This window comes from Gigantopelta aegis, chromosome 6 (genome assembly GCF_016097555.1).
Source record: "Gigantopelta aegis isolate Gae_Host chromosome 6, Gae_host_genome, whole genome shotgun sequence".
Taxonomy (NCBI): domain Eukaryota; kingdom Metazoa; phylum Mollusca; class Gastropoda; order Neomphalida; family Peltospiridae; genus Gigantopelta; species Gigantopelta aegis.
The window spans coordinates 49,296,848-49,320,335 of record NC_054704.1 but is presented as its reverse complement, the minus strand read 5'-3'; the positions used below and the strand labels follow the sequence as shown (position 1 = coordinate 49,320,335).

Sequence of the window (23,488 nt, the reverse complement as noted above, 5' to 3'; positions counted from 1 at the left end):
GGGACGAGGAAAATCCAATAGGTTCACCAAGGGGTGTTGACCTATGACCAAAACACCTCGGGCGAGACCTCTGCCGACTGAGCTAGATTTCCGCCCCGGCTTTTGTTTTGAATCGGCATTTTGTCAAAGACAGGACAGCATATACCACGGCCTTCGATATACAAGTCATGGAACACTGGTTGATTGGGACAAAAGAATAACCAATATAGGTGTTTGTCCAGGACAGCGTTCTTGAACCTTAATAATTGGATATATGCACAGAGCAATAAGTTAAAAGGAAATGCATGAGAAACTCCACAACAATCAACTCATGCATGTAAAATAATAACTACACGAGGTCAACGTGACCTGATCACATTACACTGTCGTATCTCGCAGTCCAGTGACCTTGGTCATGCTCCCTTTGCTGTGCAAGGCTGTGTAGGCCTTTTTTTGTTAGTGTCTCGAGAGGTGACTGTTCTGACCAGCAATGTCTTCGTTTGCTCCAACGTCTGCCAACCCTGGGACCTCAGCCGCCACCAAGTACGATGCTGACGACGCCGAGTTTTTCCCAGGTACGTAGGCTGCGTTGTATGATCAAACAAGCCGCATAGGATGCGGCCGTAACACGCCCACTGCCATGTGTAATGTCGTATGAATATGTATGAATACAATAGATTTCATGTATCTTTGTCCCGCTATTGACAAGTTGTAAAAAGTTAAAGTTTGTTTTGTTTAACGACACCACTAGAGCACATTGAGTTACTAATCATCGGCTGTTGGATGTCAAAACATTTGGTAATTTTGACATATAATATAGTCTTAGAGATGAAACCCGCTACATGTTTTCATTGGTAGCAAGGGATCTTTTATACGCATCATTCCACAGACAGGATAGCACATACCACGGCATTTGATATACCAGTCGTGGTGTACTGGCTGGAATTGGCCCACCGACGGGGATTGGTCCTAGACCGACCGCGCATCAGGCGAACGCTTTACCAGAGGGCTACGTCCCACCAGGCTATGAAATGGATTTCAAAAGATAACGTATAAAAATAAATTCACTAAAAAATTATGCATTATACATCGTACCCTTTTTCTTGTCCTGTCCTGTTCTGGGTTTTTTCTTTTTAGTTTCTTCAAAACAGCCACAAAAAGAAAACACGGTCAGAACGATCGGAAACTGTTAAAAACACCTTGCATACTATAGTATAGATGTTTGGTCAGGCATGTTTTTATTCGGGCCTGCAGAATTTGCAACATGCCGGACCGAATGTCCTGTAAAAATTTCAGCCAGTTTCGACCCCTGTATCAGATTAAACAGAAGTGATTGTTTTCCCAAGCCATATAATGTTACACTTGCATTTAGGTCATACTGAAAATAAAATGATTACATGTTTTCTGTCTCTGTCTCTGTCTGTCTGTCTGTCTGTCTGTCTCTCTCTCTTTCTCTCTCTCTCTCTCTCTCTCTCTCTCTCTCTCTCTCTCTCTCTCTCTCTCTCTCTCTCTCTCTCTCTCTCTCTCTCTCTCTCTCTCTCTCTCTCCCCCCCATCGATGGGCTCACTGAGTTATTTCTCGTCCCACCCAGTGCACCAAAGGCCGTGGTGTATGCTATCCTGTCCGTGGGATGGTGCATATAACAGATCTCTTGCTACTAATGGACAAATGTAGCGGGTTTCCTCTCTAAGACTATAATTCCAAATTACTAAATGTTTGACATCTAATATAGCCGATCATTAATAAATCAATGTGCTCTAGTGGTCTCGTTAAACAATGTATGTGTGTGTGTGTGTGTCTGTGTATGTGTGTGTGTGTGTATGTGTATGTGTGTGTGTGTGTGTGTGTGTGTGTGTGTAAAAGAGGCGTAACAGTCATTGTATCTGTACTATCGTATTACTGATATGAACGCAGTGTCACCAAGTATACTTTGTATCAGTCATGCATATATCATAAAGGAGTGTTGTTCAACGACAATTAAGTGCATAATTTAATTAACATGTATTTCTTGTACCTGGTCTACAATATTTAAAAATACATCTACTGCCTCCACATAGCGGCTTTTTAAAAAATTACCCTACTCGATAGATTGGCAGAAGGTACATGTATTTTTTCCATACACTTTCCTTTAAGAACTGTATATAGTAAAAAATATATCCCATATGAAAAGAATAAGTTCCAATTTTTTGCCAGTTAATGAATTAGATGACATTTTGAAAAGGACATTTTTGTATTACATTTAAAACACTTTTACAACATAAGAGTTCATTTAAACTTTCATCATAAAAATGTCATCTTAATTATTAATTAAATTACAACAGATTTCGTCTACGCTTTCATGAACAGATACTGAAAGTGTAGTTCGCGACATAACGTGGGTGGGTATCTCAATGGTACAGCGCATGCCTAAGGTGCGGTGGATCATAAAATTGAGGTTCATCAGTTAACTCGTCTCAACCAGTGCATCGTATTTCAAGAATCGTGGTATATGTTGTCTAGTACATAGATAAATGCATATAAAATATACCTTGCTGATTTTCGGTAGGGGTAACCTATGTGGCGATAGCTGTCCCCATCAACCACCCCCTATTTCTCTTTTTGTATCTCTCTCTCTCTCTCTCTCTCTCTCTCTCTCTCTCTCTCTCTCTCTCTCTCTCTCTCTCTCTCTCTCTCTCTCTCTCTCTCTCTCTCTCTCTCTCTCTCTCTCTCTCTCTCTCTCTCTCTCTGTGTGTGTGTGTGTGTGTATGTGTGTGTGTAAGAGGTGTAGCAGTCATTGTATCTATACTATCGTATTACTGATATGAACGCAGTGTCACCAAGTATACTATGTATCAGTCATGCATATATATCATAAAGGAGTGTTCTTTAACGACAATTAAATGCATAATTTAATTAACAAGTATTTTTTGTACCTTGCTTACAATATTTAAAAATACATCTACTGCCCCCACATTGCATTAGCTTACTCAAAATTGGCAGAAGGTACATGTATGTTTTCAATACACTTTTCTTAGAAAACTGTGTATAGTAAAAAAATGTATTCCATTTGAAAAGAATAAGTTCAAATTTTTCGTCAGTTTCATTTGTCAATGATTAAAATGACATTTTGAAAAACGGACATTTTGTATTACATTTAAATTTTTTTTATAATATAAGAGTTAATTTAAACTTTCATCATAAAAAATTCATCTTAATTATTAATTAAATTACAGCAGATTTTGTCTACGCCTTTATGAACAGATACTGAAAGTGTAGTTCGCGACATAACGTGGTCTGTGGTCCGATCTTTATTTATTATCTTTTGGGAAACGCTCGCGGAGTGGAGGGGGGGGGGGGGGGGGGGGGGTTATCTCAATGGTATAGCGCATGCCTAAGGTGCGATGGATCATAAAATTGATGTTCATCAGTTAACTCGTCTTAACCCGTACTTCGTGTTTCAATGATCGTGGTATATGTTGTCATATAAAATATTCCTTGCTGATTTTTGGTAGGGGTAACCTATGTGACGAAAGCTGTCCCCTTCCACCCCTTATCTCTCTCTCTCTCTCTCTCTCTCTCTCTCTCTCTCTCTCTCTCTCTCTCTCTCTCTCTCTCTCTCTCTCTTTCTGTGTGGCGTGTGTTTGCGTGTGTGTGTGTGTGTGTGTGTGTGTGTGTGTGTCTCCGGCATGTCAAAGTAACAGAAACAGAAAATATGCTAAAATGTTCTTCATTAATATAATTCCTTTCTTTTGCTTTTATTTATTTATTTATTTGCAGGCATTCCCAAGATACCTTTCAAAGTCGATGGCGGGTCCTTCAGAGACCTTGGTATTTAAGCAGTATAACCCAACTGAGGTAGTAACAACAACTTGTAATGTACTGCATTTACTAGGTTCAGGCTAAATGCACGCAATCTGGTATATTTAGTCAAGATATAATGTCTGTATGATAATAATAAGTTATCGTTGGAGATATTGTGTTTTAAAAAATAGTTCTACATCTTGCATCGTAGGATCGAATCACCTCATTCTCAGATAGTATTCCCCCGTCCCAACTAGTGCACCACGACTGTCTGGTATATAAAAGGCTATGGTATGTTTTAGCCATCATGTAAAAATAAATATATGATGAAAATACACGTGTATATTAATGTTTATACATGTATTACAGTTTACTATCCATATGGTCTACAATAAACGGTTACATTGATATCGTACACCCCCCCCCACACACACACACACACACGCTATCTTTATGGCATGGGTCATAATAATATATTGAAAACTGTTATGACACACTTCTTACGTCATTGTAGTTGTTGTAGTAGCTGAAAGCTTACGACAGTCGCGGCTATGATATTGATAGCATTCAACGTCACTGTAATTGACACCGCTGAATGTTATTAACATCGATTGTGAAGCGATTGTAATCATATTTAACGGGGTTTTTGTTTAAATTATAAATCCTAGTTTTGTGAATAATAAATAAATTATAACATTCGTCGAAATGCCATACATAATTATAAAACTTATTTGGAAAATGTTTTATATCCCTTGCTCCCGCTCAGAGAATAAAATATTCCTAAACTCGTTTCATAAATTCCGTATGACACTTCCGCTCATGCAACCATATATAGAGAATAATACACGAGTGGCCGTTTGATACCATTCATCTTACAACGAGTTGTTTTAAAATGTAACTAACGAGCGAAAGCGAGTTTGATACGTTTTAAAACAACGAGTTGTAAGATAAATGGTATCTAACGGACACGACTGTATTATTCTATTTTTAACATACCCTCAAAAACCAGGTTTTAAGCAAAGTTTTACATCTTTTTCGACTAAAAGTTATTTACAGCCTTTACACTTGCAGCTAACTTACGCGTCATAGACAAATGATTAACAGGTTAACGATACGTCACAGTGTAATCGATTTCGATAGTGCTGTTTTTTCATTGGATGTATGCCATTGATAACCTGGTCATCACCTAGCAGCAGCCAGTCGTATGTCTTGAAATGGTTAATACGTACATGTGTAAAGAAGTATGTGTTATCAAAAATAACGAATGATGTTCTCACGGGTGTGTAAGAAATATATTTATTATATAACATTTAGTGAAATATCTTAAAATATCAGTGGAATAAAAGTGTTATCAGTCACTCAGTGACGATAACACATTTTAGAGTAAAAATTTCACTATTGTTATCGTCACTGTAGAAAGTGTTATTTTCACTGTAAGAAAGCTGGGTCTATTTTGCTGCTGGCATTTTAAAAATAAAGGTAAATTGCTAAAAGTTATATAATAAATAGAAAATTTCATGTTTTTTGTCAGATATGATTTATGTATCTCGTGAAGTTTGCAATCATATCACACTCGTCGTGCAAGCGCGACTCGTGAGATATGATTGCAAACTTCACTCGACGAGATATAAATCATATTTGACGAAAAACATGAAATATCCTCTATATATTTACATTATCCTTGAGAGCGCTAGCCTGATGCGCTCTGGGGTTCGATCCCCGTCTGTGGGCCCATTGGGCTAACTATTTCTCGTTCCAGCCAGTTCACCACGATTACTATATCAAACGTCGTGGAATGTGCTGTCCTGTCTTTGGGATAGTGCGTATAAAAGATCCCTTGCTACTAATGGAAAAATGTAGCGGATTTTTCTCTCAGACTATATGTCAAAATGTTTGACATCCAATACCGATTATTAATACATCAGTGTGCTTTAGATAGTGATGTCGTTTAACAAAACAAACTGTAACTTTTTCATACTTGTACTATGTTAAAACACGTAATAGTAAAGACTTGGATGATCATTTTGTCAATTCTATCTATCTGTATCCTGCTGACTGCTTTTTTGTTGATGACTGTTTACTTAAACTTAACACTTTTGAACTCTGAGCGTGCGTTGATTGCGAAACGAAAGTTACCCAGGTATTTGCTTGTCAAGCACATCAAAACACAGGGCAGTAAGTTGGGGTGAAAGGGACATGCCGACCTTTCTCATGCTCCAACCTATTATTTTTTTAAATGATAGAAAAAACAATTTATAATGTTAATTAATGAATACAAAAGCGTCAACGCTTCCTAAGTTTTAACTAACAGACACGGCCTTCACAGGCAATGAATCTCTAGGTTTTTTTCAAAATTAATAATTCTTCATGTATTACCGCTGCTGAGCATCTAAGATCTCCGAGGGGCGGGACGTAGCCCAGTGGTAAAGCGCTCGCCTGATACGTGGTCGGTCTAGGATCGATCCCCGTCGGTGGTCCCATTTGGCTATTTCTCGTTCCAGCCAGTGCACCACGACTGGTATATCAAAGGCCGTGGTATGTGCTATCATGTCTGTGGGATGGTGCATATAAAAGATCCCTTGCTGCTAATCGAGAAAGAGTAGCCCATAAAGTAGCGACAGCGGGTTTTCTCTCTCAATATCTGTGTGTCCGACGCCAAATAACCGTAAATAAAATGTGTTGAGTGTGTCGTTAAATAAAACATTTCCTTCCATCCTAAGATATCCGTGTACAGACTACAGTGTTAAAAAAAATGTTCAAATACTTCTAATAGGGCTATTATAATAAGATAATGTAAAGGAGAAATGCGCTCTGGGGTTCGATCCCCGTCTGTGGGCCCATTGGGCTAACTATTTCTCGTTCCAGCCAGTTCACCACGATTACTATATCAAACGTCGTGGAATGTGCTATCCTGTCTTTGGGATAGTGCGTATAAAAGAGCCCTTGCTACTAATGGAAAAATTTAGCGGATTTTTCTCTCAGACTATATGTCAAAATGTTTGACATCCAATACCGATTATTAATACATCAGTGTGCTTTAGATAGTGATGTCGTTTAACAAAACAAACTGTAACTTTTTCATACTTGTACTATGTTAAAACACGTAATAGTAAAGACTTGGATGATCATTTTGTCAATTCTATCTATCTGTATCCTGCTTACTGTTTTTTTGTTGATGATTGTTTACTTAAACTTAACACTTTTGAACTCTGAGCGTGCGTTGATTGCGAAACGAAAGTTACCCAGGTATTTGCTTGTCAAGCACATCAAAACACAGGGCAGTAAGTTGGGGTGAAGGGGACATGCCGACCTCTCTCAGGCTCCATCCTATTTATAATGTTAATTAATGAATATAAAAGCGTCAACGCTTCCCAAGTTTTAACTAACAGACACGGCCTTCACAGGCAATGAATCTCTAGGTTTTTTTCAAAATTAATAATTCTTCATGTATTACCGCTGCTGAGCATCTAAGATCTCCGAGGGGCGGGACGTAGCCCAGTGGTAAAGCGCTCGCCTGATGCCCAGTCGGTCTAGGATCGATCCCCGTCGGTGGTCCCATTTGGCTATTTCTCGTTCCAGCCAGTGCACCACGACTGGTATATCAAAGGCCGTGGTATGTGCTATCATGTCTGTGGGATGGTGCATATAAAAGATCCCTTGCTGCTAATCGAGAAAGAGTAGCCCATAAAGTAGCGACAGCGGGTTTTCTCTCTCAATATCTGTGTCCGACGACAAATAACCGTAAATAAAATGTGTTGAGTGTGTCGTTAAATAAAACATTTCCTTCCTTCCTAAGATATCCGTGTACAGACTACAGTGTTAAAAAAAATGTTCAAATACTTCTAATAGGGCTATTATAATAAGATAATGTAAAGGAGAAATACCAATCTCTTTTAACTAACTTACTTTTATCTTAAACATGCACGCAATTTTAATTAAATACTTAAATAATCTAATTAAAGCATGGTTGCTGCTTGCCTAATTTTAAGTTTAAGTAATCTTGCGACGTTTATAAAGAGTTTTTCTGTGAAAATATTTTTAAACAACACAGTTTTGGTTTTCTTAGGTAATTATGGGCCGAACTATAGAGGAATGGTTGAGATTTTCTGTCTGCTTTTGGCATACCTTCAGAGGGACAGGTAATTAATATTTTTCAATTTGTTATGTCCTTGTAAATTGTCAGTTCAGTGAAAATGTGTAAATATGTCTCAATTTATATTGGTATTTATTATTATCTATATAATTATCACAAACATACGAGCTTACGTTCATCCGGCTCACTCTTCAATTTTGGAAAATTCAGAAAAGCATTTAAAAGGTTATATTAATCCAAACTTATGGAATGTTCCTTTAAAATAGCCTAACTGGACAACATATTCCTAGCACTTGTGAGTTGTTTGATGCCGTATATTTTTAATACTAACAACTATTATATATATAGAATGTATATGAGACTACAGACCATTATATATATAGAATGTATATGAGACTACAGACGAATATTGTTCTCAATTGGTCCAGAAAAAGAGTACCAAAAAGGGCCTCTTAAATACAGGCCAGATTGTACTGTTATATTAAAAAAATTGTAAGAATAGTAGGATGGTTTAAGACTATTTGAAACAGATGGATAGAGGCAACTATATTCACTCAACACTATTACTCACATTATTTTGCTGTATACAGTACATTGTATATACGTTTAACCAGGAGCTGATCCGTTTGGGTTCCCGACCCTAAAAAGACCTTGGGATGATGGCAGCAACAGCATGGCGAATGCCAAGAGACGAGTAAGAGCGGCGTTCGAGTTCTTCACAAAACTTGGCATCAAACACTGGACATTCCACGACAGGTTTGTAGATTTGTTATTTTCTAACATACCTGCTGTTTCCATATACGTATGTGGGTTATTAACTTAAAGACATCTGTTTGACAACTTCACAGTGATGATCTGGAAACTAAAGCTTTGCTATATTTTTTGTTAAGACTTATGGTCAATGAAATAAAATTTTAACAATACTGATGACTAATATCTTAATGTAATTTCAGTGATAATATTTGTTTAGAATATTACACCAGAGGCTAAAACGGTTATATGTGCCATGACATTTGTAATCCTTTTAAGGTTTTCTTTTAAAATTGAATATCATGACCTGATTTAACCTTAATAATGTTGAAAGTAAGCAATACTAAAATTAAGCAATAAGAATGACAGTATATTATTAAATAATGATGCTGTACTGATATTAGTATATTGTATATTTATAAGATTTATTTTATTCTTGTCTCTTAGAGATATTGCCCCTGAAGGAAACAACCTTGCTGAGACGAACAAGAATTTAGATGAGATTGTTGAACTAGTTCAGCAATTACAGACTAAGACTGGAGTGAAACTGCTGTGGGCCACATCAAACCTTTTTGCACACCCAAGGTGATTTATTTTATTAAGTATTCAAAATTTCTGTTGTCAGAATACATGTATATTAATATATCTATGCACTTACCCAATCTCTCTCAATATATACCAGGGCCGTAGCTAGCGGAAAAAAATCTGGAAAAAATTATAGAAACAAAATTCTCTTTTTAACCGGTTAAGGAGTTTTAGACTATTAACTACTCAGTTGGCCCCCTCCCCAAAACAAAAAATCCTAACTACGGCCCTGTATACTGCATAAATAAGTGATACAATATACACAATATATACGGTTATTTAAATTCCTAACTTTTCTTACCTTATATGTTATCAGTACAATAAACTGCAAGAAAAATGACAACTAAAAATATCAGGCATCAAAATAAGCTTAGAATGGTCGTTCAGGTACCAGAAGGCTACCACATGGCAATTAATTCAAGAATTGTACTTCTTTATTAACCACACACACTTAAAATAATCAATTGTGATTTTCTAAATAATAATACACATTCATGTACAAGTATCAATACAATGAGAACAGAGATATGTCGGAATAAATAAGTATTAGTGAATGGAAAAACATAGCGGGTTTCATTTCTTTGACTGTGTCAAAACAACCATATGTTTGACATCCAATAGCTGATGATTAATAAATCAATGTGCTCTAGTGGTGTCGTTAAACAAAATAAACATTTATAAAAAATAAATATTTCTGTATCTTGTACAATGCACCTTAGCGCACACTGGCAATGTGTAAATTTTGTTAATAACCATTGGTATCTGCAATTAAAATACTGCATGCTTATAAATTTTGTGACTTGTGAGCATGAACACTAAAAGATTTATACACATTTATCACTCTACCCCTCCCCACCCCCCACCCCATTTACGGTGTTTCAATGTCCAATTCATTTTACGGAAAACTTTTGTTATAATTATATAGTGTTTGCACAATATTTATTAACACTTCATAGGTACATGAATGGTGCCAGCACTAATCCTGACGCCCATGTGTTTGCCTGTGCTGCTGCTCAGGTAAAGAAATGTATGGAAGTGGCCAAGAAACTCAATGCTGAGAACTTTGGTGAGCTACACTTATAATAGTTATATACTTAACTAAAGTTCTGAGTTTGAGACAGTTAATCAGAATCAGTTATTTATCATGTTGCACATAGGATTGCAGCTTAAATTTAAAATATATTTATAAATTATGTAAAATACAAACAGTAAAATCCCTCTAAACCGGACACCCATGGTACCAATATAAATGTCTGGTATTGAGAGATCCGCTTTAGAGAGGTTAAGTTCTGTACTAGTTTTTAAAGAGGGACTCTGTAAAACGTCTGGTTTTGATGGAATTCCGGTTTACAGAGGGTCCGGTCTTGAGAGGTTTCACTGTACCTAGAAATAACTTTCTTTATTAGTACATTCCAAACATTTTGGGCTGAATTTACGAAGCAAGGGTTTTTTTTTATATTTAAAGACAAGTGTTTAAGCATTGTTCATACAGGGTAAATGTATGCAAAAGTTTGTTTGTTTTGTTTAATGACAGCACTAGAATACATTGTTTAATTAATCATCGGCTATTGGAAAAAAGAAAGAAAGAAAGAAATGTTTTATTTAATGATGCACTCAACATATTTTATTGACGGTTATATGGCGTCAGACATGTGGTTAAGGACCACACAGATTTTGAGAGGAAACCCGCTGTTGCCACTACATGAGCTACTCTTCCGATTAGCAGCAAGGGATCTTTTATTTGCGCTTCCCACAGGCAGGATAGCACAAACCATGGCCTTTGTTGAACCAGTTATGGATCACTAGTCGGTGCAAGTGGTTTACACCAACCCATTGAGCCTTGCGGAGCACTCACTCAGGGTTTGGAGTCAGTATCTGGATTAAAAATCCCATGCCTCGACTGGGATCCGAACCCAGTACCTACCAGCCTGTAGACTGATGGCCTACCACGACGCCACCGAGGCCGATCGACTATTGGAAGTCAAACATTTTGTAATTCTGACCTGTAGTCAACAGGAAACCAGCTATATTTTTCCTAATGCAGCAAGGGATCTTTTATACACTTTTTCCAGACAGGAAAGCACATACCACAACCTTTAACCAGTTGTGGTACACTGGTTGGAATGAGAAAAAACTCAAATCAGTTGAATGGATCCACTGAGGTGGTTCAATCCCATTATGCAAGCACCTCAAGCGAGCACTCAACTGACTGAGCTAAATTCTGCCCCTAAATGTAGCAAGTCAAAAACAAACTTTGTAAAATTTGGCTCTTTAATCTTTAAAAATTTTTTAAAAGAATGAAATAATAATAAAGAATTTATTGTTTTCAAGTTGGTTTATTTAAATTATTTTACTTTTAAAGGCATATTGTCAGACCACTGACATATTACATGGCCTAACAAAGTATTACTTAAAATATATATGTATTTGATTTGTCCCTAAATGTACTTTATTCAACAATCTACGTAACCACCATACTCCACTTATTAAAGATATTTTGTAAAAATAATTGAATTATGGCAATGGTCCATAATTCAAAAACTAACATTGCTGAGAGGGTTGACATGGATTTCACTCCATCATGGTGTAGTTAAAGTAATGCAATAGCTAGGTTTGGTCTGTAAAAATTAATGTAATTTTGATTTATTATTTATTATTGAAATATGGTCCTTAAAATCTGTGACAGTATGCCTTTAATTTGAAATTCACCTGTATAAATGCTTGTCTTGTTACAGTGTTCTGGGGAGGACGAGAAGGTTTCCATTCTCTTCTCAACACCGATGTGAGGTCAGAGCTGGACCACATGGCCATGTTCTTTAAAATGGCATTGGGTAATGGTTTTCGTGTTTTGAGAAACGATACATGAATACTTATTTGGCTGTTATTATATTTTGATTGTCTAAACTATATGAAGACCAAACTGAATCAATGTATCCCTATAAAAAATGTCATATCTTGTCATCAGTAAAATTATCGACCATCAGTTTTGCAGAAATAACACATCATTGGTTAAAAGGGAGATATACACTATTTTAATAGTGTGCAAACTATTTCATCTTTTTGGTGTAAACAATTTTTATTGTTTACATAAAAGCAACTATAAACTTTGCTTATGACATATTCAACTATTTTAATAGTGGAAACAATTTTTATAGTTTAGATTAAAGCAAATAATGACAACTATAAACTGTGCTTATGACATATTCCAACTATCATGGGAGTGGCAGTCTTTCTATAGATGAATCATCTGAAAGTGATTCATGAAAGGCAACACAACCTTGTCAAAACATTCTTTTGACTTTCTTTATGCAAATGCAATTTTAAATATTATGTTTTTGTCATTCAGATTTAATACCAAATATCTTTTGGAGTTAGGGGGGCATTCTTTTCTTTATCATGATGAGGTTTTTTTGCAAATTTATCAATTCTCACAAGGTTTCAAGTAAAAATACATTTTGTATTGTAGAATTTGAAGATAGTCAATGAGTAACAGCTAATGTTAAATAGTTCATGATTCTGTTTGCAGCATATAAGAAGAAAATAGGGTTTACGGGAACACTGCTTATTGAACCAAAACCCAAGGAGCCCACAAAACACCAGTATGATTATGGTGAGTTATCAGTAACACAGTGTGTCAAAAATGTAGATCATAACTATTGAATGTATGTGGATAAGATAAGGTGCCATGTTAGGTTAGAAGTGCTTGTTTAGCTGGAAAAGAACCCAATATTACAGAGCCATGATTCTTTTTAGTATGTCTGTGGTCAAATGGTCATATGTCCAAGTACTAAATAAACTAAACCGTTAACCTATTTCTATGTACTAGTGTTATAAATTATAATTTGCATAGCATCTTTTTTAACTTGTAGTACCTAATACAAATGTGTTTTCAATTCTTTTGCCAGATGCTATGACTGTGATTGGTTTTCTGAAGAACTATGGACTGGATAAAGATTTCAAGGTATGCCATTAACGAGTTATCATCATCATGAGATGAAATAATTTTCCCCATAATGTTTGCATTTAGATAGTCAAAATTGTAGTAGTAAAGGACATCTCCAATCATCAGCTATAAGCGGCTTGCACCAACCGATCAACTTCTGATTATATAATTAATCGGTTACAATAATATGAGCTTGAGAAGGATTTAAACTATAAGGATCATGTTGTACTCACCAGGACATCCTACAAATAACCAATTTAACTTTTAATTTAATAACAATTTAATATCTTTTTCTTTTAGTTATACTTGAAACCCCCCCCCCCAAAAAAAAACCCAACCCATTTACATCACTTCAAAAAAAAAAAACAACACAATCAATTATTTTTATAATCAACTTCACATTTATGGAATAATCAACAATTGCAGTTAACATTTTACAACACAATCAATTATGGACTTTTATAATCAACCATCACATTTATGAACTTTTATAATCAACCATCACATTTATGGACTTTTATAATCAACCATCACATTTATGGACTTTTATAATCAACCATCACATTTATGGACTTTTATAATCAACCATCACATTTATGGACTTTTATAATCAACCATCACATTTATGGACTTTTATAATCAACCATCACATTTATGGACTTTTATAATCAACCATCATATTGGTAGAGCCAACCAATCAATGTTTGATTATAATAGATGATTAAAATATCACTAGTATATATATATAAAAAAACGAATGTATGTCTCATCACATCTCAGTATATTTGAAATTACATCTATTTGATATCTACAATGTAGCATATGGTTACTCAGACACTTGGTCTCACTAAAATACACTACTTTTACTGAATGCTAATACTTTCAGCTGAATATTGAGCCGAATCACACCACACTTGCTGGCCATGCCTATGAACATGACGTTGTACTAGCATCAGCGTAAGTTAATCATTTCTGTAAACATGTGTAAGCCTCTGTGAAAAACACAAAACATAAGTAAGATTTTTTATCAATTTAGAAATGTGCAGCAACAGCCATTTTGAGAAGGAAAAAGTAAAAGTAAAGTTTGTTTTATTTAAGGACGCCACTAGAGCACATTGATTTTTTATCTTATCATCGGCTATTGGACGTCAAACATATGGTCATTCTGACACTTTTTTTTAGAGGAAACCCGCTGTCGCCACATAGGCTACTCTTTTTACGACAGGCAGCAAGGGATCTTTTATTTGCGCTTCCCACAGGCAGGATAGCACAAACCATGGCCTTTGTTGAACCAGTTATGGATCACTGGTCGGTGCAAGTGGTTTACACCTACCCACTGAGCCTTGCGGAGCACTCACTCAGGGTTTGGAGTCGGTATCTGGATTAAAAATCCCATGCCTCGACTGGGATCCGAACCCAGTACCTACCAGCCTGTAGACCGATGGCCTAACCACGACGCCACCGAGGCCGGTTTTTTGAGAAGGAAAAAAATGCTATAAGGTTTTACAACTAGCAGCAACAGTTTTTCTATTTCATCCAGATTTAACTTTTTAAAAACTGAAATTGTTACACCAGAATAAAGTATTTATTATATGAAAGGTACATATCTGAATGAAATATAATGTATATTTTTAATTACGTTGAAAAAAAGATGCATCTTTAAAATATGTTTTTAAGCTGAAGGATGAATAGTAAATACATGTAAATGTTGATTTAAGGCATCTAAATGTCAATCTGAAACAAAAGCTGGAAGAATATGACAGCTGAATATCCTACCTGTAAAAATAGTATTACAGTAAATATTAACACATTAAATTGTACTATCAATACATGTACATGTGTCTGCAGTAGCATTGTATTTCCATCAGGTTTGGCTTACTTGGTTCCATCGACTCCAACACGGGATCGCCAGACCTAGGCTGGGACACAGACCAGTTCCCTATGGACCACAAACATGCATCACATGTTATGAAGGTTGGTTGGACAAAGATCTGTTATTGTAATGAGCTTATGCTGTTGAATGGTAACATTATCATTAGACAAAAAAAGAAGAAACAAAAACATTACATACTTTTCAGGTTAAATGATAAAATATGTGAATATAAATGATATTTAAGAATTTGTTAGTTTTCTATACAATATATAATTAAAAAGTAAAACAATATAAGTTTTTCAGTGATGGAAATTAGTGTTTCAATTGTAATGATATTAAATGCAATGCACTTTGGTTTCTGTCTTTAAAAAAAAACGAGGAAATTCCAAAAAGCAAACAAAAATCTTAAAAGAAATTTTAGTAAAGTTCAGACTCTAGGTTTATAAGCAAAAGCAAATATATATTCAGATTCCTGAATAGTAAAACCTGTTTTAGCAATCACCTATATTACACAGCCACCTGTTTATAGACCATATTTTGGTACTCCCAAATCATCTGATATAGTACAAACTGACCTGCATTAAACAGCCACCTATCTTAAAAGGCCACTTTTTAATACTCTTTTATATAAACTGCATAACACAGACATGTCCTTGTGAGGTATAAAATGTAACATGCTTTCTTACACACCCTTTTGGTGAGAACACCATGCGTTATTTTTGATAACACATAGTTGTTTACACACGCACGTGTGTTTGTGTTAACAATTTCAAGACATACGACTGGCTGCTCCTAGGTGATGACCAGGTCACCAATGCCATACGTCCAATAAAAAAACAGCATAGTGGAAACTGATTACACTGTGACGTATAGTTAACCTGGCAATCATGTGTCTGTGACACATAAGTCAGCTACAAGTGCAAAGGGTTGTAAATATCTTGTAGTCGATAAAGATGTTAAAATTTGCTTAAAACCTGATTTTGAGGATATGTAAGAAATAGAATAATATATTCGTGTCCGTTAGATACCATTTATCTCACAAGTTGTTTAAAAACATATCAAAGTCACTTTTGCTCATTAGATACATTTTAAAATAACTTGTCGTGAGATAAATGGTATCTAACAGCCACTCATGTATACTCTTCAAAAAAAGAAACGCAAAAGGGTACAAATGGGTTATAACTCCGATTTTATGTTTCCTACCGGTTCATGCTTTGTGAATATAAGGTCATTGCATGTCCCAAACACATTCCCACGGTTACATTCGATAAAACGCAGCTACTGTACAATAAAGTTCCAAAATGTGAATATTCGCAAAAACGCAGCCACGTGCAAACCATGTCACCACTGCACGTGCGTTGTCTGCACGTGCAACATGAACACCGACAGTATAAAAGTGCAGGGTGTTCGCTTGCCTGGCCTCTGTATCTGGCCGACAGTTGACAATCCAGGACATGCCACGTCTCAGTGAACCGCAGAGAAACAATGCCATCGGCCGACTAGACGCAGGTGAATCCAGAACGGCCGTTGCCAGGGCATTCCATGTGTCCCCAAGCACCATCTCCAGACTGTGGGACCGTTACCAGCAACATGGATCAACACGTGACCTCCCTAGATTCGGTCGACCACGGGTCACTACCCCCGGGCAGGACCGCTACATCCGGGTACACCACCTTCGGGAACGATTGACTACTGCCACCTCCACAGCCGCAGCAATACCAGGTTTGCGCAGGATATCCGACCAGACCGTACGGAACACGTGAGGTAGGAATTCGTGCCAGACGTTCAGTTCGAGGTGTCATCTTAACACCACAACACCGTCGACTCCGACTGCAGTGGTGCCAGATTCATCGACAATGGCCTCAACTGCGATGGAGACAGGTGTGGTTCAGTGACGAGTCCCGATTTCTGCTCCGACGTCATGATGGAAGATGTCGCGTGTATAGGCGTCGTGGTGAACGTTATGCGGCAAACTGCGTGCAGGAAGTGGACAGATTCGGCGGGGGTAGTGTCATGGTGTGGGCAGCCATCTCACACACTGGCAGAACTGACCTGGTCCACGTGCAGGGCAACCTGAATGCACAGGGCTACATTGACCAGATCCTCCGGCCACACATCGTTCCAGTTATGGCCAACGCCAACGCAGTGTTCCAACATGACAACGCCAGGCCTCACACAGCTCATCTCACAATGGCTTTCCTACAGAACAACAACATTAATGTCCTTCCTTGGCCATCGATATCACCGGATTTGAACCCAATTGAGCATCTATGGGACGAGTTGGACCGACGCCTCCGACAGCGACAACCACAGCCCCAGACCCTGCCCGAGCTGGCAGCAGCCTTGCAGGCCGAGTGGGCCACCATCCCCCGGGACGTCATCCGTACTCTGGTTGCTTCAATGGGCAGGCGGTGCCAGGCAGTTGTCAACACACGCGGAGGCCACACCCGGTATTGACTCCAGATGACCTTGACCTTGGTGGTGTGTCCTATCACTTACTCACAATGGACTAGAGTGAATTGTGAACAATCCTGCAACATTTGGTAATTATCGGACTCACCATTCAATAATTAAATCAATTCTCCAAATGTTACGACAATGTGGTTTTGCGTTTCTTCTTTTGAAGAGTATATTATTCTCTATTTAACACATAGAGACTGAGACTAGCTAGACCGTGAAAGAAGATATATGCTACCAGCACATACTCTACTCTTATTAGTAAGCAGAGAGGAATCGTTTGTATATAATTTTCAACAAACTCGGCACTGTTTGTATTTGAAAGTGTGTGTGGGAGGGGGAGGGGCACTGTCAGTTCAACGGTCTGTGGGATTGAAATACATGTATTTGAGGGTCCGAACCTTTTTACAGTGGGTTCGGGGTAATATTCTCTTCAGAGAAGATTGTGAATTTCAGGTGTTAAAATACAGTAACATGAAAAAGGAGAGGGAGGGGGGATATGGCAACTCGTGAGATAAATGGTATCTAACAGCCACTCATATATTATTATCTATTTAACTAAGTATTTTTTTAAACTAATTTTCAGGTTGTAATCAGCCAAGGAGGAATAGAACCTGGTGGACTGAACTTCGACTGTAAAGTGAGACGAGAATCAACCGACTTGAGAGACATGTTCATCTCTCACATTGGTTAGTTAAAATATAAAGTAAGGCGAGAGTCAGTGGGACTGATGGCAGAATTTCATACTTACAAAGTTTCTGTATTTCAGAGTTCACAGAATATTGTTTTGATAAATTACTGACATCACAGTAGTAAAATAATGAATGAACAAATGAATGAACAATTTATCAATGAATGAACAAAAAAAAATATATTAATAAACAAAATCGTGTACTGAATGTTTTTTGGTTTTTATATTAATTTTTATATATACCTCTCATCTTTCAGTAGCAATGTTTGGGGAAAATATATCAAGTAAATTTACTGCATTAATTCTGTCTGATGTAGTCATGTATTACTATGGGACATCCAAACTGCATATAGTGATCACATGTTGCATAAATTTAAGTGGTGCACAAATTGTTTATCATGGCATGTAATTAGTATATCCTAGCAAATGGTGAGTAGTATATACATGTACACAAGCATGTACCAGAATCTAAAAATGTTGCCTAAAAAACATTTTTAAAATGTTAATAAAGTATTTTTCAATAACTGTTTTTGTTGCAGGAGCTATGGACACCTTTGCCAAAGGTTTGAAAATTGCAGCCAAGGTTATTGAAGATGGAGTAATGGCGAAATGTATCAAGGAGAGATACAGCAGTTACAAAAATGGAATTGGAGCAAAGATTGCTAAAGGAGATGCATCATTTGAAGAACTTGAGGTTCGACATATTAAACAAGCAAAAAAACCTGACCCTTCAGCGGTGACCTTTTTTAAGTTGCACTCCCTCCCAAGGACAGTGGATCCATCCATTAAACAAAACATAGAAGGCACATTATTTTAAAATATCACTACCAGTATTTTGAATTATGATGGCCTGGACTTTGTTATATATTCAGAGGTGGGAAGAAGCTCAGTGGTAGAGTGTTTGCCTGAGATATGGTGGGACATATGATCGATTGCCCTTAATGGACTGTTCCCCTCCCCCCCTCCCCCCCACCAGTTCCAACCAGTGCTCCACAACTGGTACACCAAAGACCATGGTATGTAGTCCTGTTTATGAAAAATGCATATAAACAAATCCCTGCATAAAGTCATTAATCCATAAAAATACAGTCACACCTGCTATGAAAAGCACCTTGTATATATCACCTTTGAAGACCACTTCAAACATCCCTTAATTCCAGGTATAAATGCATAAACGAACGAGCAAACGAACAAACAAACAAATGGATGTTCAACAGCACAAAATTATATATCAGCTATTGGGTGTCAAACACAGTTAAGTATAAGAATATGATAAATGCATACATGATAAATACATACATTTTTTCTATCTATACAAAATGATAATAAGGGCAGAAATTGTTGAATTCTGCAGTAGAATTAATAAATGCAAAATAATTTAAATGATCCACTTGATTTTTTTCTCCTTATCAAGTTTTCATTGGAAATTTCTTCTACTTATAAACAACTTAGATTTGGACATTTCTTTTGCAGTATAATCACTATAATACTATATATTTTGCTCTTCGTTTTAGAAATATGTCATGGAACATGGGGAACCTGAAATGCGGTCTGGACAGCAAGAGAATTTTGAAAGCATTCTGAACTTTTATATGTAAATGTGATCATTCATCGACTCTGTGCACAGACTTCACTGACATCTACCTAGACAAAATGAGAATTGTAAAAGAACTAGCTTCTACATCTAAATATGATGATATATGAACTTCATCAACATGAAAATTTGGGAAAGATGGATTCATAAAATGACAAATGAAAATCTCTTTTCAAATGTGAATGTAACTAAATGGCAAATGTGGTCATACATACAAATTAAACTCTTAATGTTATTCATACATTTAAAATATTAAAACATATTCATAAAGGCAAAATTGTTGATTTGTTTTTTTTGTTCAGAGATTATTAATTGTTGTATATTTTTTCCAACATGTTGCAGACCACAATAAAAAATTTGATAATTATTCACCTCGCATATACAATAAAATTTTAGATAATTCATCTCCAATGTGTTATGGTTATTCATCAAAATGTGATTCCTTAAATAAATCATTCAAATAAAAAGCTTCCAAAGAACAAGTGTTTTCCACTGGATCAGCCTAAAAATGCATGGTATCTTTCATTCAAGTCAATATTCATGTCTTTGCAGAATTTTGCACATCACCTTTCACTGTAGTTATACAATTGTGTAAACCAGCATTCTGAGTACTGCTAAACCCTTCCAGCTTCCCTACTGGGCCCCAACAAATTTTCTTATCTCCTAAGCTCAAGGCCCATAACAATGAAAAATGGGTAAATCACCATAAACAGTAAAACCTGATTTATACATAATTTCAGGTCAATATCTTGGGGGCCCTGCAAAAAACAAGTCTGGGAAAACAATTTTTTGTATCTCCCAAGTTCAAGAGCCATAACTCTGTCAAAAAAAAATGTGTAAATCACCGTAAAATCAAACTGGATTTGAAGCAGTACCTGATAAAGCTATGCACAAAATTCAAGTTCAATATCGAATCGGTGCAGAAAAAAAAAAGTCCTGAAAATTATAAGTAAAAATAAATATGGGACAAGATAAGACAAAACCTGTAGTCGGCATGGGTTCGATCCGTAAACACCCCCCCCTCTAAATCAATGGTTTGGGTAGTTTTAGGTATAGGGTTGGGGTTAGTCTTTAGAGCCTTTGATATAGAGGGGTACTGGGCGAACTCTTTCCCTATAGTCCCCTATAGTTGGACTGGTAAAGGAACTAATACTTCTATTTTATAAATATTACCAACATTGCAATGTCTTTTTCTCTATCCAAAATATGTATTAAAAAATAAAAACACAATTTTAATACCGGTACATGTTTATTGGCCCCATCTGCAGCAATACAATAGCACTAAACATAAAATTCCCCATATCCAAAAAATTGAGAATCATATACATACACTTCGACCAATAAAGTTCAAATGTACATCAGATTTCATAGCTGTTATCTTGCACAGAAATCAGGTACATTTTCATGGAATATTTCTGAAAACATATTAATTAGAAATTTCCATGATATAAGCAATATCTTAATAATTATACAATATAAAAATAATTTAATCACAATTTGACAATGGAAATTTGGCTTGTTCATTAATGTGACATGTAAGCATATTCGTGATTGTGAGAATTGCAGATTCATTCCACAACAAAACAAAACATTAAGCTTCTTGTCCTTAAACGTATGTGGAATTCCTGTAAAAATAACACGTCAGTTCTGTAATCCTAAAAACTGAATTAGCTGAAGGCCAACTATAGTCTGTTCAGTTTATTTTTACTTTTATCAGGTGTTGCTTTTAAAAATATACTATATTTTTAAATGGACAAAAAAAGAAGATTTACATTTATTAATGCCAGGATTATGTAAAACCCCAAAACAATTAAAACTCTAATACCGACAACATTAACTACCATTAAATTCGAATCATATAAACATATATTTCATTAGTAATGACATTCAAAAAGATTTTAGATCTGTAGTATATTCAGTTAACCTTTCCTGTGAAGTTAGAACATTATTACTACTATCACCACTACTAATACAATAATATTAGAAGATAAACATTACTTGGTAGTTACATGTGTCTAATTCTGACATTTAAACTTCATTTAATGATGCACAAAAAGTACAGTAATAAAACAAACAAAAAGACAAACACATATAATTACACACAGCTGAACCTGTTATAAAAAGAAACCTAATAACAATTGTTTAAATAGCAGAACTTGAAACTCGCATACAAAGACCACTGTCTGACAAAGATGACGGTTATAGAGGTCTCCTGATTGTCGAATATACTAGTAAACAGGTGGGACTGTATCCTACAGCTTGTAATTTTCCTGTGCCAAAACCAAAATGAGGTAAATATTTGACTAGTCACTTTTTGATTGGGCACCGACATTCTAAAATGAACAAAGATTCACTCTACAAAATAACTGTAATCAATTATTGTAGAATACAGAACGGGAATTCTAAACTGCCACTAGTTTTAATTTAGCAACATGCCTCTGTCTTAACTTATTCTAATCTTACCCTAGTTGCATCTATTAGTAAACACACAAACTTTCAATTGAGAATTAATTGCAGTCCGTCCCATCCTCATACAAAAATGTTTTTTGTAAATAATTTCAGTTTTGTTTGACGTAATTAGAACAGTAAAATTGTTTTGAATAATTTTTTTTTTTAAACCTCTCAGAAATAAATAACTTGGCTCAGAACTAAACAACTTGTAGTAAATTCCATAGCATGACAAAAGGCGTTCCCTGTTTGGAAGGACTACAGGTCTATCACCAACATAAAGAGTATATTGCAGATAATTATGTCGACCACATATTAATTTTACCAATACAGCACCAGTGAAACAGTGCTATTTTCAGTACAATATTAATATATGTATATGGTAGTACAGTATGAATAGTATATTATTAGTATGTACAGTATATTTCATGTATACCAAACACCAAAAGAAATGTGAATATAATTTTCAGCTAAAACCTTAAGTTTTGTGTTTTTTAAAATAGGGATCAACACATATTGAGATTCAGAAGAAATACACAATGATATACTGTTTATCATTTCACAGAATTGAGCATCTGTAATCATAACCCTGATATGCGTTTCTTTTGGTGTTCAGCATACAAGTATATGTTATTATGAGACCAGTATAGTGAGGGACTAAAGAATGCAACTGGGGTAAAATCACAAAACAAGTTCTAACTGTAGGATATTATTTTTTTAGGGAACTAGCACAGCACATCGTTGTAACACTATCTAATGCGAAGAGAATAATGCAGACATAGGGAAAAAGACGTTAATATAGGCACTTGCCCATTTGAAAATCGCATTCCAAAAATCAGAAATATTGTTTATATTGAACAAATAAAACATTGCAATGCCATGGTCTATTCTAGCAATTATTTTATCGATAAAAAATAATACTAAAGCAAACATAATAACTCCCAAGTCCTATTTAAGCATTTTTTTAAAAGATCTAAAATAGCAACTTTTCTAGTAGCTATGGCAGAACCCAAACAAAATACTTAAATTGACTGATTAATAGAGGAATTTCTAACTACTGGTTGGAATTCATGCACAATGACATACCAATTTTCTGTGAACAATAAAAGCATTTAAATTTCATCATTAAGAATATAACTTTAAAAAAAACACAAGAGAAAGAAAAAAAGGAGAAACATTACACACTGAACCAGTCAAGTGCAGTGACAAAATAATCGAGGGACAAAAAAACAAAAGGAGAAAAGAAACGTTACCAGAGTGACTACTTTTGTTAATGTGAAAAAACTGTCATTCTT

At 35.8% G+C, this 23,488-nt stretch overlaps 1 protein-coding gene across 1 annotated transcript; it reads left to right on the top strand.

The window, feature by feature from the left end:
• Positions 1-148: 148 nt before the first annotated feature.
• On the top strand, positions 149-20,022 carry LOC121376074 (xylose isomerase-like). The gene is given in 15 exon segments (XM_041503855.1): positions 149-554; positions 3,736-3,764; positions 3,766-3,813; positions 7,826-7,898; positions 8,467-8,608; positions 9,050-9,187; positions 10,144-10,253; positions 11,923-12,018; positions 12,714-12,797; positions 13,093-13,148; positions 14,017-14,087; positions 14,999-15,104; positions 18,047-18,149; positions 18,691-18,845; positions 19,666-20,022. Coding segments are annotated over 15 exon segments (1,380 nt in total). The 5' UTR covers positions 149-469; the 3' UTR covers positions 19,750-20,022.
• Positions 20,023-23,488: the final 3,466 nt, after the last annotated feature.